Raw genomic sequence first — 18,270 nt, forward strand, 5'->3', positions numbered from 1 at the left:
TGAAAAATTATTGTTGCATGTATGCAGAGATAATCATTAGGATAAGGGTTTCATAAACAATAATCAGGGCTTTATGAAATCTGATGAAAAATGCAACTATACGAAATTATTTGACTTTATTATTCAGTATATTGTTTTTCAATTATTTACATTTGCCTACATTTTCACAAAAATACATCTTCCTGTTTATAAAAGGTATTGATTACGACATCAAACCATAAAACATTGTACATATAATATCAGTAGACAAGAAATTGTGACATGTGTGAAGGAATTAACTGATATTTCATGAAAATTCATACTTTATTCGAATAGCACTTTATTCGTTCAGCTTCCCGTTCTAGAACACCACAGACTTGTCTTCCCTTGTTAGCAGTTCGCGAGGAATCTGGTAAAAACTCTAAACAAGTTTAGTTATCAAAAAAACATTTTTTGATATTATTTTAATGTACTGAAATGAAAGAAATTGAAGTCGTATTTCATAACGGTAAGTGTTTTGAGTATTTTCACTTCTATTAGGTAGTTTCCAAAGTTTTGTCCGTTTTTATGTCATCTGTTTTTGTAGCTCCTCATCTCAATAAATATTTATTCTATGGTGTCGTGTATACTGATCGTTTGATAATTTAGTACTCTATACATTGATGTTCTTTTTTCCAAATTTCAATTTCTTGCCCCTTTTAAGCTTGTTACTATATAATGTCGTTAAGCGATTTTCTGCCAATCTTTCTCTACGAATTCAAATTGAACCAAAGCGCTGACAAAACAGCCCGAAAAATTGACCAGGCATTTGGCAATGATAGCGTGAATTATTGCACTGTTCGACGTTGGTTTGCGAAATTTCTTTCCGGAGATTTTAGCTTTGAAGATGATGCCCGAATAAGTGGTCGACGTATAGTAATCCAGGACGTGGATTTGAGGATCCCGGTAGAGACTGAACTATCATAAACGGTGCGTGGGATGCGGATCCCATTCATATTGAAAAGGTAAAAAAGCTGGAAAAGTGGGTGCCCACGATTTGAACGATCAACAGAAAATGTCACGTTTTGAGGTCTGCTCTTCTTTGCTTTTGCGCAACCAAAACGACCCTTTTTTGGTTCGGATCGTCACGTGTGATGAGAAGTGGATCCTCTACGACAACAGGAGACTTCCGAACACTGGTTGAATACCGATGAGCTACCCAGGCATTTCCCAAATGCGAATACCCAGCAAAAAAGACCGTGGTTACTGTATGGTGGTCAGCGGCTGGTGTGTTTACTGTAACTTTCTGCAACCGGCCAAAACCATCACAACAGAGTCCTATTATAGGAAATCAACCAAATATACCGGCAGCAGCCGTCATTGGTCAACAGAAAAGTTCCGATTCTGCTCCACGACAACGCCTGTCTGCTTCCTCGAATTGAGGGTCGAAGTTCTGCCTCACTCACCATACTACCCAGACCTCTCGCCAATCGACTACCATCTCTTCAAGCACTTCGATAACTTGCTCACGGTAGAACCTTCGCCAATCAGGACCAGGCAAAAACAGCTTTCGTCCACTTCATCGAATCCCGAGTAGGCAATTTTTATGCTGACGGAGTAAATTAACTTGTGTTTCTTTGGCAAAAGTGCACTGATTCAAATGGCGCTAATTGTAATTAAACTGAATGAGTATTCACTGATATTATAGTTCAAACTATACTCATGAAAACGGCCAAAACTTTTGAAACAACCTAATGATATACCGGGCATCACACATCTCATAGTCATAAACATAATCATTAAGACACGTCTCTGATAAACATATGACATCGAAATTGTTTGCTAGAGAAATTTCATAGAACTCCTTGGTTTGGTTTTCAGTACTCTTTCTGATGAAAAGTCAAAATGTGCTTCACTTTTGTTGTTGTAAGTAGTGTTGTTAGGAATATTATTGATTTCATTTATGCGCATCTTTTAAGTAAGTATTTTTACTTCAAAAATCCAGCAAAATAATGAAGCCTAATATTATTAGAAATGATGTAATTTAGTCAAAGTAGTATTTGTATGATGGTAGTTATGAATGTCGTTACGTTACAAGGTCGTTCATGCCTTCTCGTAATCCCGCTGAAAGATTACATTTTTATTCCGAGGAAAGAAAAAACCACGTGCCTCGTAATTCTACAGAATCACACGTTAAAAGGTAAGACCTCGTTAGTCCTCAGCTCGCACAAGTTTCTCAAATTCTGAGAGTTGTCGTTCGTATGGGGGCGACAGCTGATTAACGGAAAAACAGATTTTGAACAGATCGTGTTGTCATGGAAAAGCTTAACAACAACAATATTATAAACGTAAGTTTTTTGTGTTAGCGAGTTCGCTTTAACAACGACCACGGATGAAATTGAGGAAACAAAATTAAATTTCTTTAAAAATATTTGGGAAATCATATGCAGCGAGTGTTGATTCACTGCCGAAAATAACTCAAGAGCGATATCAAAAAGAATATGAACATTTTGAAGAGTGGCGTAAAAGCAAGAATGTAAAGGTGGTTAATGAAGATGTATCATTAGTCTATACGAAAGGAAAATCAGCGTTTTATTCTCCTAACTCTCTGTGGAACAAGATTTCAAAGTTGAACGTTGCTTTGAACGTTTATGACAACATTGACATTTCAAGTTTATTTTTTTAAATCGTACACCATATTTAAAGTATTACCTACAGAAACGGTATTTCCAGATTTGGAAAATTATTTTTGTTCTTGAGACGAATGTTTGATGGATACACACCAAAGAAAGCAAAAATTTTGTCTGAAGAAGTTGGAGGCAGATGATCATACATGGTTGCTAGAAAAGGTTGTATTAAGGTGTGGTATCTTTGGCGCCTGTAAACGTGATTAACTTGTTAAGCTGACTGTGGATGATTTTGAAAACCAGTACAAGAGTTTTGGTTACATTGAGGTATACTAAAAACAAAAGGAACTTCCTTTTGATGTCTATGGTTTATATCAAAAATACGGCTTTCAAATTTGGAAAATCGGCGATTCTTCATTGGTTATAGGAATGGTGTTAAACAAGTTGTGGACTATTGGATCTGTTTCAAAGATAATTGCAGCATTCTTAAAACTGGAAAATCCGCAGTTCTACACAGGGCACTCGTTTCGCAGATCCTCGGCTTCTAAGCTTGTAGAAAATGGTGACGATCTACTATCGGTAAGAGAACTTGAGGTTGGAACTCTTCTGCGGTGGCGGAGTCGTATATTGAAAATTCAGTTTCAAAGAGAATGAAGATAACGAGACAACTATTTCATGGTAATGATGTCACACCGACAAGTTCAAATACTGGTGCCATAGATGATAAATCTCTCATCGATGGAATAGAAGTTTTTTAACGGCCGCCAGCCGTTTCATCGATTTCACAAGTTGAATACACTACATATGCCTACTTTAGAAAAAAAAGAGCCCAGGTGAAATAAAACATCCTCCATTTTTTTATCATTTCGAGACCATTTCTGGTTGCCAAAAATTGGTTTTGTCTTTCTTTGACAACTCTTCAACTAACTACCAAGAGGCTTGTTTTGGATATGTACATTATTGCTAATAATAATTCTCAACGGAGTATTATGCTTCTTTATGAATATTAGAATTGAAAATACTTTTAAATTCACCATTATGTAATATGACTTTAGTTTCTTTGAGTTCATCAAAATAATATCACAAAGTGTTCTTGATACCTGAACTTGTCAACAGTTTTCACCACATTTCTCGCGAACTGCTAACAAGAAAGGTAATGGGGTAGTTCCACCCCTGCTCGGGGGTTGATTTAGTTTAATTAAAAACTAGCTTGCCAAGTGTCCTCCATAAAAATAAGTTTGACTTGTTTTTGCATGTTTTCAGATTCTTTATAGGGGACAAAATAGAGAGGCTGGTACATTTTCAAATTGACACACTGTAGTAAACAGTGGTAAACATGGTTTTACATTCCTACATAAAAATAGATTCTGTACAAAATTTCTAACAAGCTGAGTAGAATTTTCAGAATCTGGCAACATATTTTTTTAATTCAGACTTGATATTTGTTAACAGTGATAACAAAAAATTGAACATTTTGTGAAAATGTTTGAAATAAGTCACGATTAGAAGAATGTGATCGTGAGAAGAAAGTTTATTATCAGAAATGGACCCTAAAAACTTGTTTTATAGTATTATCGATTTTGGAATGGCCGTATCTCGACAAATTTTGAATAAAGACATCTAGGTATCACAAATCACATAACAAAATCTAAAATTTTACCGAGAAGATTATTCATTGCAATCACATCAGTCAAAATGAAGTTTTAATTGAATGAAAAAAATCACTGTCAATATAAATGAATAAAATATTAGCAAAATGCAGCATAGAGTAGCATTTTCAAGACCTAAATGTACAGTAATATGAATCTGTAACACGTTTTTCTACATTGATGGCATAACGAAAAATATACAGAACATGAAATTTATCCATTTGTTATCAATATTACAAAGAGTGCTGTTGTCACCTTATCACTAATTCATACATTTTTTGTCACTCGTGTCATGCTTACAGCAACGAGTTATAGGATATGCCTAGATCACTTTGATCAAAATTAGAACATTTCAACAATTTCTCGTCAACATACAGATTTCTTCATCGGCAACTGCGTACCCAGTAGATTTTCTTTCTGTTCTTGGATCTATGCATAGTGAGGTTTCTGCCTGAAAAATATAGAGAAGAGAACTGATTAGAGCTCCAAATGAAAAGCAAAGAAATTAGCTATCATTATAAAACATTTGAGTTGCAGATAAAAATGTCTAGTCGACGGAATAGAGGGGAAATCTCATCAATTTTGATACAACTCAGTGATCGATGTATTTTCATGACTTGCAACAGACGAACTTTTCAAAATCTGAATATTCTGAATCTTACGAGCAACTAAGCTGTTTTTCCCTTCTAGGAAGACGTCTGCCGCTCGCTTTTTTCAAGTGTGCAAGAAACTCTGCAGGTTCATGTGCTTTTGGCGCTTTCTCCCATCTTTTGATGACACTCATTCCAACATTCTTTTTTCCTGTACTAATTTGTAAAGGTATGTTTATCATCATGTTTTTCTGGACTTATTCTTTGGTACTCGTAAATGGCTTTATTCCTGTGAAAAAGTGACTCATATTCATATAAGACGTAATGCCACCTGCCACTTTGTTCTATTGTCTGCTGCTAAGCGTTAGAAAGTAATTTTGTTCACGTTTATTCTAAATGAATAGTGTACAGTGATTATTTTCATCTAATACCACTGCACCGTTGAAGCAGTCCTTCAGATATTTTTTCAATTGGGCTCTTCATGGTCTCTCTTCTGTACGTGGACCATTCAAAAAATAAGGTGAATATTCAAATTTCGCGGGCTATGTACATTCGATTAGCATTTTTTTATGTTGGTACACTCGTCTCGAACACATGTTCACAGTTTCAGCTGATCAGCATGTTCAGGTTGTTGACGAGATGCATAAAAATTAGAAATGTTTTACGTGTTCGGCAATATTCAGCTATCGAAAAAAAAATGATAAAAGAATTTGCATCAAATTTTGTAAAAAATGGAATTGAGTGCTCAAAAATACTTGAACTTTCGCCACTGTCAACAACAAAAAAAAATGTTAACGAGAATCGTCGAAGGACTATTAGAGTTGCTGATGGTGTCGGCATATCACTTGGCTCATGCCAAGCAATGTACATGAAGCGTGTGTCAGTAAAGTTCGTTCCAAAATTGCCGATTTCCGACTAACAAAACCGTCGCATGAACATCGCTCGGGAATTGTTGAATGGCGATCCAAATTTGCTTAAAAGAGTCATGACTGGTGACGAAATCATGGGTACATGGTTATGATATCGAAACCAAATTCCAATCGTCCCATTGGAAGAACCCAAGAGAGCCAAGACCAAAAAAGCACGCCAAGTTCGATAAAATGACATGGTTTTCTTCGATTACCCTGGCGTAGTGCATCAGGAGTTCTTGCTACATGGTCGTATCACAGTAGAATAGTATCACCTGTAGGCTCTTTTACCACGTGATCCGCCCGAGTTGCCGGGGAGCTTCAACCGCTCTTGTGCCTCGTGTCCACTTGCAAGTAACTTGCGAAAGTTTTTTCACCAAGTACTTGCCGGCGTGTCTATACTGCAGTCTAATTGTTTTGAAATTTATTGCGGCAAATTACTCTAGCAAGTTTCTTTGCTTGAGTAACGTGTACACACACTTCCAGAAAAATGTCGTCTCAGCAAGTGGTTGCTGCTGTTGTAACATGTTTTAAAAAAACAAATAAAGGAAAAGGAAAATAACAAAAAGCGTAGAAAAATTTGGGTCATAAAATGGATTCAGCGAAGATCTACGTTATGCATGGCAATGGCTTTGGCTGACGCAAAATATAGAATATTTTATGTGGATATTGGCTGCAATGGTAGAGTATCAGATGGTGGTGTACATAATATGTGTTCTCTGTCTAGAGCTTTGGAAGAAAATACTATGAATTTGCCTGCTCCACGGTCACTTCCAGGAAGAGAACACTTATCACCGTTTGTAGTCGTAGAAGACGACGCATTTGCAATGAAACCATACTTGCTTAAGCCATATCCGTTCAAAAACCAGCCAGGGCTAAATCGTGTATTTAATTACCGGCTGTCAAGAGCAAGAAGGATAATTGAGAACGTATTTGGTATTATAGCAAATCGTTTTCGAATCTTGAGAAAACCTATAGGTACAACTTGTCCCCGAAAAAGTTAGGAAAATTGTTTTGGCAATATGCGTCCTTCATAATTTTTTAATGATAAGAAATTCATCGAGAGCAAATTATGCTTTTTTTCTTTTGAATTTTTCTCCACTTCTGATTTAGTTGTGTTCTCAAGTTATGTAGCTTGCGCTGAATTTCATGTTCAGATGTGTTGAATAGTTCTGCGAATTTTTTAAATGCGCCTTGTTTTTTTACTCTATTTTTAGAATCTTTGCAATATACATTCCATATTTCTGGGTGCAGTTTAAAATTTTCAATTAGCAGAAGAGTTTCTTCTCTATTCCAAACACGTCGTTCCTCCATTTTTTTGAAAAAATCAGAATTATAATTCAGATTCAAAAAAAAAATAAATAAAAGTTTAAAATAGTTCACAAAATCTCACAATTTGCTGCAAATATTTCGAAACAGCCTCGAAATAGTAAAGTGCAAAGTAATTTGCTTAGATTAGCCGTGTACACTACAAGCTCTAACAAGTCGGCAAGTACTTGGCCCGAGAGTAAACTTTCAGCAAACTTCCTTTAGCGCTGCTGTTTACACGCATCGCAAGTGACTTGTAAGAGTACTCTAGGCAATTTGTTTGAAGGTGGTTGACAATGTTTCGTGGTGTATTTCATCAGTTCGGGCTTCTATTGTCTAATATAATATAAATTGATTTGAAATCCCTGAAAAAAATTTTAAAAAATCAAAAAGATTAACCGAATATACGAATTTTATTAAACAAAGAACTGAAAATTACAAAAAATAACATACAAGCAACTACCAAAAAAATAAAAAAATATAATAAATATTAATAAAAGCTGAAAAAAATTAAAAAATATTAACAAAAAATGAAAAATAAAAATAATATCACACGAAGACGATTGTGGATACTAACAATCGAAACGTCGTGACGTAACTTGGTTTGGAATCTTTTAATTTTTATTTTTCATTTTTTCTTAATATTTTTTAATTTTTTTCAGCTTTTATTAATATTTCAATGTGTTTATTTTTTTGGTAGTTGCTTGTATGTATGTAATTTTGTAATTTTCAGTTTTTGTTAAATAACATTCGTATATTCGGTTAATCTTTTTAATTTTTCGAAATTTTTTTCCGGGATTTCAAATCAATTAATATTATATTAGACAATGGAAGTCCGAACTAATGAAATATACTCTAGCAAATTTAATTGCTAGTGGACACGAGGCTTTGGGATGAGATTCTCATCCAACGCGTTCAGTGCTGTAGTATTGAAGGATTCGACGGTGCCACGGGCATCGGATTAGGTATAATAAACGGTCGGAAATTGTATTGTGTTTAGTTTATTCGCTGTTGTTATTATTATTTTTAGTTTTTGTAGTTGGTTATTGTTGTTTGTTTTATTATTAAGTGATTAGAAAATGGGAGATGTAAAAAAGACATTATTATATGAGCGCACGCCTATGGTAAAATAACGAAATTGGCTCCGCACTTCTCTTCGTTGTCACCGAGAACTTTGAATGTATGAATGAAAATAGTGGGAGTGAACTTCTGGTTTATTTTTACTATGGTCGTATGGTCAATAAGGAGAATTATCTTGAAGTTATGCTCCGCTTGCGAGAAGCATTACAAGAAACTCCGGTGTTGTGGAAAAACAGTTCGTGGCTTTAGCATCACGATAATGCACCTGCAAAATCGTCATTGCTTGTTCGCAATTTTTTGGTCAAAAACAACACCGTAATCATTCCTCGGCCTCCTTATTCACCAGATTTGGCCTACCTGATCCCAAGATTAAAGAGACCCATGAAAGGATGGTGTTTTGTGACGATTGAGGAGGTAAAAACCAAAAAGTGTATATCAGAAATGCTTTGATGTTTGGAAAAAATGCTGGCACGAGTGTATTATATCAGAGAGGGTCTACTTTGAGGGGGAAAAATTTGAAATTTATGAATAAATATTTTTTGAGGAAAATGCCTATACTATATTTTGATGATGCTTGCTTGTTGGCAAGATGAATCAAGAAATAATGTTTCACAGCTTTATATATTGTGTTATGAAAGAACGTACCTGTCCACAGTACGAGCTGCATTTGTTACAGTTATAAACATGTCCATTTCTCACTGGTCTCATCCCATTACAATGGTGATTTTTATCTCTCTCTGTAAAAGTACTTGATGAATGTATTATGTTTATTTAAACTGGTATTTTTTGTCCGTGCTAAGAATCACACGTTAAAAGGTAAACACTTCCTAATTTTCAGATAGGTACCATAAGTATTGGGGATTGCTTTTTATTTGGAGGCAACAGCTTATTGACAAAAAAAAACAAACTTACTCTGAACTACAATACGACAAATTTTCGACTCAATACTAAAACTTCTTCAGGACGATAGAAATGAAAACAGTGAAAAAAAAACATTGCAGAATACTTTACACGTAAACTCAGTAAATGGTACTTGTTACTTAACAAACATAAAAACAGATACAAATTTGACCTTGGTTTGGATGTTAAACTTTTATGCATATCTAATGTCTAATGTTGATGTAAATATTTTAAAGGCTAACTGTAATGACAAAAGTGACATCAAAAGTAGAAAAAAAAATTATTCCGTAATTAGTTTAACCGATTATATGCCATGTGATTTTAATTTATTCTAATATGAATCAACGAAATTGATACTTCTCCATATACATATGCAGGGTGTATATTAAATGTCATTAATTTCAGGTGGTGATTATTTGTCATATTTAATAAAAAAAAGGTCATATAAACGTGCTTCCTAACTTGCTTCGTTTCATAGTTTTCATAGGCTTTCTTTCAGTGGCGTCACAAAGGGTTACCTGATGAATATTAATGGTAAAAAATCAGTGTACGCCAAGATTGATATTTTTATCAGATTGAACAATTAACAAAAAAGCGTGTTTGAAAAAATGATCAATTGTTCGATCTAGGTTGTTCTGTAACATATTCAAAATCTTGCCGCGCGAGATTACCTATTTTGTATCCGCGGCAAGCTTCTCACTCAGAGAATGAACTAGATAAAACATTGAAAGAAATTAGTTTTTTTATTTTCAGTTCATATTTATATTAGCTTCTCTTTAGAAATGTTTTTTTACAATTTTCACTTTTAAAAATGTTTGAATCGAAGTAAAAATCAAATAAATATAGGAAACAATACTCACATACCTGAACGGGAGCCAATAAAATATCTAGGTATCCATTTAAATAGACATTTTCGATGGCACCTACAGATGAGAGAAATAATCAGAAAGTTGAGAGGTACACTTTCTAAATTCAATAACTTAAAAAACTTTCTTGACATTCAACATTTGAAAATGTTGTACTTCGCACTTGTCCAATCCCAACTATCCTATGGTATAATAGGTTGGTGAGGAGTGAATGAGTGTTATCTTAGGAATCTACATGTCATACAAAAATGGATTCTGAAGATTATATTTAATAGAAAAAATCTCATCCAACTGCTGCCTTATTTAAAGAAGCGAGGGTATGTGATGTTTGACAACTTTTTTTGTATGAGTAGACTCACTAATGTTGAAAATGGAAACATCAAAATAAAACCAATCATCCACTTCTACAATATTAGGAAAAAGGGAAACTCTTTAAATGCACCACAATGTGACAAAACCATAGGATAAAGAAATGCAACATATCTCGGACCACGCTTATACCAAATATTACCAGAAACAATTAAAAATATCAATAGTTCTCATATGTTTAAGAGAGAAGTAAAGAAATCCATTCTGAATATCGAAAGAGCTTTCTTTTCTGATTTTGTTAATGAAACTATTTCAAACAGCAATTTAACTCAAGCATTTGTCTCTGGTAATAAGGTTATTGATTAATTCATCATTCATTATCTTTCAATGTTAGATTAAGTATTTATACAGTTAATTACAATGTATCCTTATTACGAACAAGCTATAGATTACTATGGCTTCTATATAATGTATATCAGTGTATGCGATAATAAATATATTATTATTGAAAAAAAAATTACACACAGCAAAAACAGTGCGTACAATGATTTTTACCATAAATATCGATCAAGTAACCCTCTGCGATGCCACTGGAATGAAAATTCCAATTCTATGAAGAGAGGCTCCTCGTTACTCATAACAAACACACATAATTTAATAAAAATCGGCAAAAATTATTAATGAAACGGAAACGTAGGACAGTTAGGACATACGTTTATATGTACTTTTTTCATAACACACTACAAGTAATCACCAACTGAAATTAATGACATCATTAAAGATACATGACCGTATGATAAATATCACTGCTCAATATTTGTTTTTTGGTTTATAAAATTCGAACTATCATGGATTTGTACCATTTTCAGAGCAAGCCTTTTGAACATGTTTCTCTCTGAATGTTCATGTTCTATAAACCTCACAGATTTTCACCAACTTGAGATAGTTGAGCAAAGTCGGAGTTCTTTCCTTTTAACGTGTAATCATTCTAAGTGAATAAAAAATATTATTTATTGTCTTCCCAAATATCTTTGGAAAAAATTAGGATGGGTTGAACCTAAAAGAAAACCTTGTATTTTTTGGCAAATATTTGAGATAATTTTCAAATCAAATATTATGCGTATGTTTACCTTGAACTGCTGACTGTTTTCTTTTTTCACTTCTTGATTTACTGCCACGATGAACCACTCCATTGGCATAAATGGAACTACATGACATAGTCGTGCAAACTGACTGCCTCCCCACTGCTAATCTACAAACATTTATTGAAATCAGGTCAAAAAATTGATGAACAATTTTTTTAAATATCGACTTAGTACCAATTACTTGATATTAGGTTGTTTCAAAAGTTTCGTTCGTGGATACTTGGTCAACTTAATCGAAATAAGGACTATTAGAATCAGTGCACTTTTGCCAACGTAACAAGTCGACTAATTCCGTCGGCCGGAAAATTGGGTGATTGGGATTCGATGAAGTCGATGAAGGCCGTTTTTGCCTGATCCTGAATGGCGAAGGTTCTACGGTTAGAAAGATGATAGTCGGTTGGCGAGAAGTCCGGGGAGTATGATAGGTGCGGCAGAACTTCGACGCTCAGTTCGTTTAATTTTCGGCGGTGATTTGTGAAACATGTGTTTTGTCATAGAGCAGGATTCGATCTCTTCTGTTGACCACTGCCGGCTGCTGCTCACGCAATTTTCGGTATATATCGCCTCTGTTGTGATGGTTTGGCCCGGTTGCAGAAAGTTATAGTGAATCGCACCAGCCGCTGACCACCATACAGTAACCATGGTCTTTTTTATGGGTTTCTGCCTTCAGGAAGTGTTCATAGGCGTCGAACCACTGCCTTGAAGGTCGTTGTTATCCCAGAGGACCAACTTTTCATTACAGCACCATTTTGCACCATTTTGGTTTGCGCAAACGCAAAGAAGAACATAACTCGAAAAGTAACAATTTCTTTCGATCGTTCAAATCGAGGGGCACTCACTTTTCGAGTTTTTTGACCTTTCTACAATACGTTTCAAACCATCAAAAACCACATGGCAGCTAACGCCCAGTTCTTCCGTCATCCGCCCAAGCACCGTTTGTGATGGGGTCAGTCACATGCTACAAATGCAATACCCATATAATATACAGACGGCTCAAAAACCAAACAAGGCTCAAGATGTGGAGTGTACTCCAGATCACTAAGCCTAATGATTAAGTGTGGAATGGGAAAAAATACTAGCGTGGTTCAAACAGAACTGGCTAGTATCTCAATCGCCACAAAAGAAATAACCAGGAAAGGAATTTCTGGCAAAAACATAACAATCTGCACTGATAGTAGACAAGCCCTATTAGCCTTGAAACAGACAACGTGTTACCTCAGGACTAGTACTAGAGTGCCACCAAGATTTAGCCAATGCCTCGGTAACATTATCCTGAGATGGGTTGAAGAGCACGACAGAAGTGACGGTGATCGCATTGCCGACTCTTTAGCCAAGGAAGCGGTTGGACTAAGAATTTTACGACCCAGTGACACCTACAATTGCGGAACTAGCCGAACGTCACACCCATGCTCAATCCCTAGAGAAATGAAATGGAATCAAAGGATGCATTCTTGCCAGGATCACCCTGGGCAAGACGGCTCAAAATCCAAAGAAGGCTCAGGATGTGGAGTATACTCCAGATCACTAAGCCTAAGGATTGAGTGGGGAATAGGAAAAAATTCCAGCGTGGTTCAAACAGAACTGGCTGGTATCTTAATCAACACAAACGAAATAACCAGGGAAGAAATTTCTGGCAAAAACATAACAATCTGCACTGATAGAAGATAAGCCCTATAGCCTTGAACAGACAACGTATTACCTCAGGGCTAGTACTAGAGTGCCACCATGATTTAGCCAAAGCCTCGTTAGATAATAACATTATCCTGAGGTGGGTTAAAGAGCACAGGAGTAAAAGTAATCGCATTGTCGACTCTTCGGCGAAGGAAGCAGCTGGACTGAGAATTTTAGAACCCAGTGACACCTACGGCCTGATGACTTCGAAAATTGCGGACCTAGCCAAACGTCACACCCATGGTCAATCCCTAAAGAGATGGGATGGAATCAAAGGATGCAATCTTGCTAGGATCACCCTGGGCGACCCTGGGAAGCTGGCGCCGAAGAAATATCTGGCGATGACCAGGAAAAATCTACGCTTGACAGTAGGATTTCTGACTGGCCACTGTCAAGTAAGGAAACACCTCCATAATATGGGGGCTAGTGGACACACCTCTGTGCAGGATGTGAGAACTGGTAGATGAAACTGTCAGGCATGTCCTAAGCGAGTGTCTGGAGTTATCGTCAATAAGAGAGTGTGTGTTCGGCGAGTCTTGGCCTACACCTGCCGATATAAAGTAGATGTCTCCCAGTGACCTGTCCACCTTCCTGGAAAGGGTCACATGTGGCCCAAGTGCTGTAGGACTACACTCACCCTCTCTACTCTACAGATACAGATACAGAGACAGATCCTTATCCTGGATTATTATAGGTGGACCACTTCGGGACTTCGAGGCTAAAATCTCCGGAACTGAATTTCGCAAACCAACATCGAACTGTGCGTTCACTAACACTATCATTGTCAAATGCCTGGTAAGTTTCTCAAGCGATTTCGGCAGCCCTTTGGTTCGATTCGAATTAGTATAAAAATTTTTGCCGAAAATCGCTTAACGACATTATATAGTAATGAACTGAAAAGAGGCAAAAAATTAAAACTTGGAAAAAATTGAACCACATCAATGTATAGAGTACAGAATTCTCCAGTCATCAGTATACACCACCCACAGTAGAATACATACTCATTGAGAGTTTGTGCGTTTAGAAACATACGTTTCTAACCACTTAACCATGCCACATAGCCTCTTACAACTCCAAAGAATGATTCTCAACAGCCCCCTACGACTATCAGCAGTATATCTGATAGACCAGAGCTTTATTGAGATATGGAGCTACAAAAACACACAGGGCCGTCTTTAACCTATTGGAGGCCCTGGGCATAAGAGGATAATGGGGCCCCTATGACGTTGACAGAACACTATTTTGTTAGAATAGACAAAGAAAGTAGATGAACAAGGTTAAATATTTATTTTTATTAACAATCACATGAAACGAATAGATAAATGTAATATAGTCCACAAAAGTAACTTTAACAAATATTTTATTGAATTTTATTTATAAAACAAGTATGATTAAGTGAGGATTAAATATTGTTGTATTAGAGATTGCACTAAAGATAAAAACATATTCATATATTTAATTGTATTTTGTAACAGTGAATAAGAGAAATCGCGGTCGGTAACAGTAGTCCCTAGTGGGCCAGTCGGGTCCCCATTTTGTTGCAGGGAGCGTGGTTGTAGTAGAGGGCTGTTGGACGAGAGTATAAGAAGTGGAGGCCTCGTAAATTTTAGTCAGGTTGGAGAGTTGTTTTGGAGAGTTTGGTTGCAATTTTCTATGTAACTTCTCAATTGAATTAATTAGTTGATTCAAACTAGAAGCTTCATACTTCGCTTCGTTCGCTCAATTTAAATGGAGCGAGTCACACTGATAAGTGTACTACTGATAATTTTTCTTTAAAATGTGTATGTGCTAAGTATACTATTATATATTCAAATTTATTTAAGCACGCTGAAGTCGGAAAGCATAATTTTTGAGCGAGAGTAGAATAGCTTCGCGCATGTAAAAGCTAGTAAGTTGGTATTGTAGTCAGTAATTTAGGTTCGATTTCTTCGAATTATATAAGCTTTTTGGTAACAAATATTGGTTATCGTTTGGTGATCTGACAGGAACTAGGGATTTTGAATTTCATCTGAGGGGGGTCCCCTATCGATCGCGGGTCCCTGGGCACTTGCCCAAAGTGCCCATTGGGAAAGAGGGGTTTGAAAACACATAACCTTAAAACGGAAAAAACTTTTGTAAGAACCCAACAGCAGTATTCATTCCCGTATTAATATTCAGCATGAAATTATCAAAACTTTCTTTTCAGAAAATCCTTTTGTGAGCTGTCCGCGCTAAAGTAGCGATTAACGTTGAATTGAATTGCTGCAGATTATATTGAATTTACTCGTAATGTTATTATACTCTAAATGAGAGAGTTATAAGAAAATTTTTCGCGTACTTCTGACGTACGCTCTTGGAGCAATTAAGTGGAACGTTTCTCATGGAAGAAGTCTGCCAGATTGGCCAATATAAACCTGATTGCAGTCTGCACACAGAACAGCAAAGACTATATGAGAATTATGAGTGGTTGGAGTTTTGTCTTTTAATTTTGAAGAAATATTTGTAATCGTTGGTGTATACTTGAAAGCGGTAGTAATATTAGGCAAAGATTTGAAAATGTTTTTAATTTTGTAAGAATATTGTCAATGAATGGAATGGAGTTATTCTCGGAAATAATTCTATCATGAATAGGTTGGATATTGGAAGATGAACAGAGTAGCACTCTCCGCTGCTGAGTTGAACTTCGCCCTTTATTTTCTTAAATGTATTTCAAAGGATTATATTTATTTGAATGTACTGAAAGGGGAAATAATGAAGACGTTATTATTATTTTTTTCCCGTAGTATGCGCTGGTCAGGCCCTATCCCCGGCCCCGATACATTCGGGAGGGCGCGCCAGCATTATGAACCAAGGACCACTCCCCACACCGTGGGGTAAGTGATCGTTGGGTCCGAGAATCATGTGGTCTGAATTGAATGATCTGGACCCAAAGCCAACATAACACATGCCATCGCATCGGTCAAATTCAGCCTGATTTATGAGCCAGAGTCATGGAAAATTGGACGTTTCGGATGCGCTCCACCTAGAGAAGCCGTGGCGGACATTTGAACGATGTTATATTCCACACATAATGGCATCAATAGATTTTTCAAATAAATGAAAAAGGCAGCGGCGGCTCGTCAGAGGAAGCAAGGGAGGCTTGGCCTCCCCATAAAATTTGAGGCTATTCATCGCAATAAATTAATTTGATAAATGATGAATAATTATGATTATTTTTTTCTAAAAATGCTTGGTTATCATTACTCTACCATTAATTTTTAATGTAAATACATAACATGCCCGAAAAAACACTATCACTCACTACACTGTATCGTGCATCAACAAAACTCAAACGCACCGCCCATGAACGAATAACGAATAAACCATCAACCTGAAATAATAAATGCCATACGTTGCAAGGGAGCCAAGCCTCCGACCGCTTTAAAATACACAGGCTCCACAAGACCGATCCAACCAGCGACATACGTCCCGATTTGTAATTTTAGTTGCAGAAATTATAGCGTTAGACGAGGCTAGCCTCCAGTTGGTCTCCGTTAGTGTACGACTGCGTTTGTTTTTTATTTAATTATTCGTACGGGATGCCATGACGGACGGGGACTGAAAAATATTTCGGTAAATCGTTTTATTGTTTCTTGATAATATTTGTTATTTGTGTATAAAACAGGCATTAGGTATTGTATTATAGCAGTGCTTTTTGGTAATATTTTTAATGTGTTTTTGAAGTGTTTTCTTTCAATTTCAAAGTGGTTTTCACTTTTCGGTAAGTTTTTTTTTCATTTATCATGGTTGGACGAAATTAAAAAATCTGACGATATAGTCGATTGGTTGCTGACAAATAATTTTAAGTCTTTATCTTATGATAATAAATTTTACATTATTAAAACCCTGGGAAGGCCTCAACCAAATATGATTTGAATTAAAACGTGAGATAATCGACAAAATCGAGGATTTAATAGTAGTTGGTACGATAAATGCGATTGGTTATCCGGCTCCATTAAACGAGAAAAACTTTTTTGTTGGCGCTGTGTTTTATTTTCCGTACAAACCGAATACCAAACGTAGTCTAAAATAGGATACTCCGATATAAAAAATTTATCTCGTTCTACAGAAAGACATTTTAAATCTGAGGAGCATATATTTTTGTCTTGTAAATTAAAATTGTTTAGCAAACAAAATATAGCAACAGCTTTAGATACAGCTCAAAAAGAGGCCATAATTTCTTTTAATAATCAGGTTAGGGAAAATCGGTCGAATTTAAAAAGAATTATCGATACTATGATTTATTTGGGTTCCCAAGAATTAGCTTTTCGTGGACACGATGAAATCACAAGGAACTTTTAATTTTTTGGGAAAAAAAGTTTTTGGCTTTATACGAAAAAGGTCGATGATATCTCACACACAAATTTGAAGAAAGAAAGCGCTCAATTAAGAACCTTATGTATATTGTGAAAATTTGTAGTTATTATCATGACCAGTGTTATTGATTTTCACCAAATAACAAGTCAGTGTATTGAAAATTCTTGAGCAATTAAGGAGAAAATACCACCACTTCAATTATTTAACCAACAATAAAACAGTACAACAGATCTTTAAAGTTGGTCCAATGTTATCAACAAACCTTAAAATGCGCTGCCTACAGGGAAAACATATCCTGGATATTCTGTTGGTAGCTAAATATGTCAATATGCTGGTTATGTGGGGTTTCATTTCGGTTTTAACTTCACCATTTAAGAAGCAATATAGAACTGCCACGAAAAATCCCTAAAACATGTTTCAGTTGTAGATTTTTTGACGTAATTAACAATGTTATTACCTGGAAGCTTCCAAAAAGAGTATCGAAGATGAGCCAAATATATGTTTGGCCGATAAAATAAAAAATCAACAATATGGCGTAGTGCACTCCAAATAGTGGTACCAAAACTAGGGTCGATTTTGCCCATTTCTGGTATCTCTGTGTATCCTCGCAAATTGGAGAATTCAGTTTTGTGTAGAGTACTATAGATATAATGATGAACAGAGCGAAATTTATCTGAAAAATAATTGCAATCTTCAAAAACCATACTTGCAAAGTGTATGAAAGGGTACTATCCATGATAATAATTGAACAAATTTCACAAACATTTTCTATTTCGAGATTGTTTTCGCTAATAACGTAGGTTCCTCGGTGTTATCATGGATAGTGTTATTAATTTTCATCAAATAGTGAGTCAGTTCATTCATAAGTTTATGGTAGGGTTAATATCTACTTTCTCAAGTTTTTAGTATATAGCGGGATAAGGG

General features: G+C 35.8%; 1 protein-coding gene across 3 annotated transcripts in view; it reads right to left on the reverse strand.

Annotated features, from left to right (window-relative positions):
* Positions 1–455: 455 nt before the first annotated feature.
* Positions 456–18,270, reverse strand: part of LOC111503664 (vasoactive intestinal polypeptide receptor 2) — a 266,571-nt gene continuing 248,756 nt past the window's right edge. For all 3 annotated transcript variants that reach the window (XM_074178839.1, XM_023158028.2, XM_023158027.2), the window contains 5 exons: positions 17,804–18,019; positions 17,609–17,751; positions 11,326–11,447; positions 8,766–8,857; positions 456–4,685 (listed from right to left, as the gene is read on the reverse strand). In XM_074178839.1, coding sequence (XP_074034940.1) covers positions 4,587–4,685; positions 8,766–8,857; positions 11,326–11,447; positions 17,609–17,751; positions 17,804–18,019 — 672 coding nt within the window. In that variant the 3' untranslated portion in view covers positions 456–4,586. The remainder of the gene's footprint in view (positions 4,686–8,765; positions 8,858–11,325; positions 11,448–17,608; positions 17,752–17,803; positions 18,020–18,270) is intronic.

Source organism: Leptinotarsa decemlineata, unplaced genomic scaffold (assembly GCF_025532065.1).
Source record: "Leptinotarsa decemlineata unplaced genomic scaffold, Ldec_3_MD MMD2_tig00004307_RagTag_RagTag, whole genome shotgun sequence".
In the NCBI taxonomy this organism is placed as follows: Eukaryota; Metazoa; Arthropoda; class Insecta; order Coleoptera; family Chrysomelidae; genus Leptinotarsa; species Leptinotarsa decemlineata.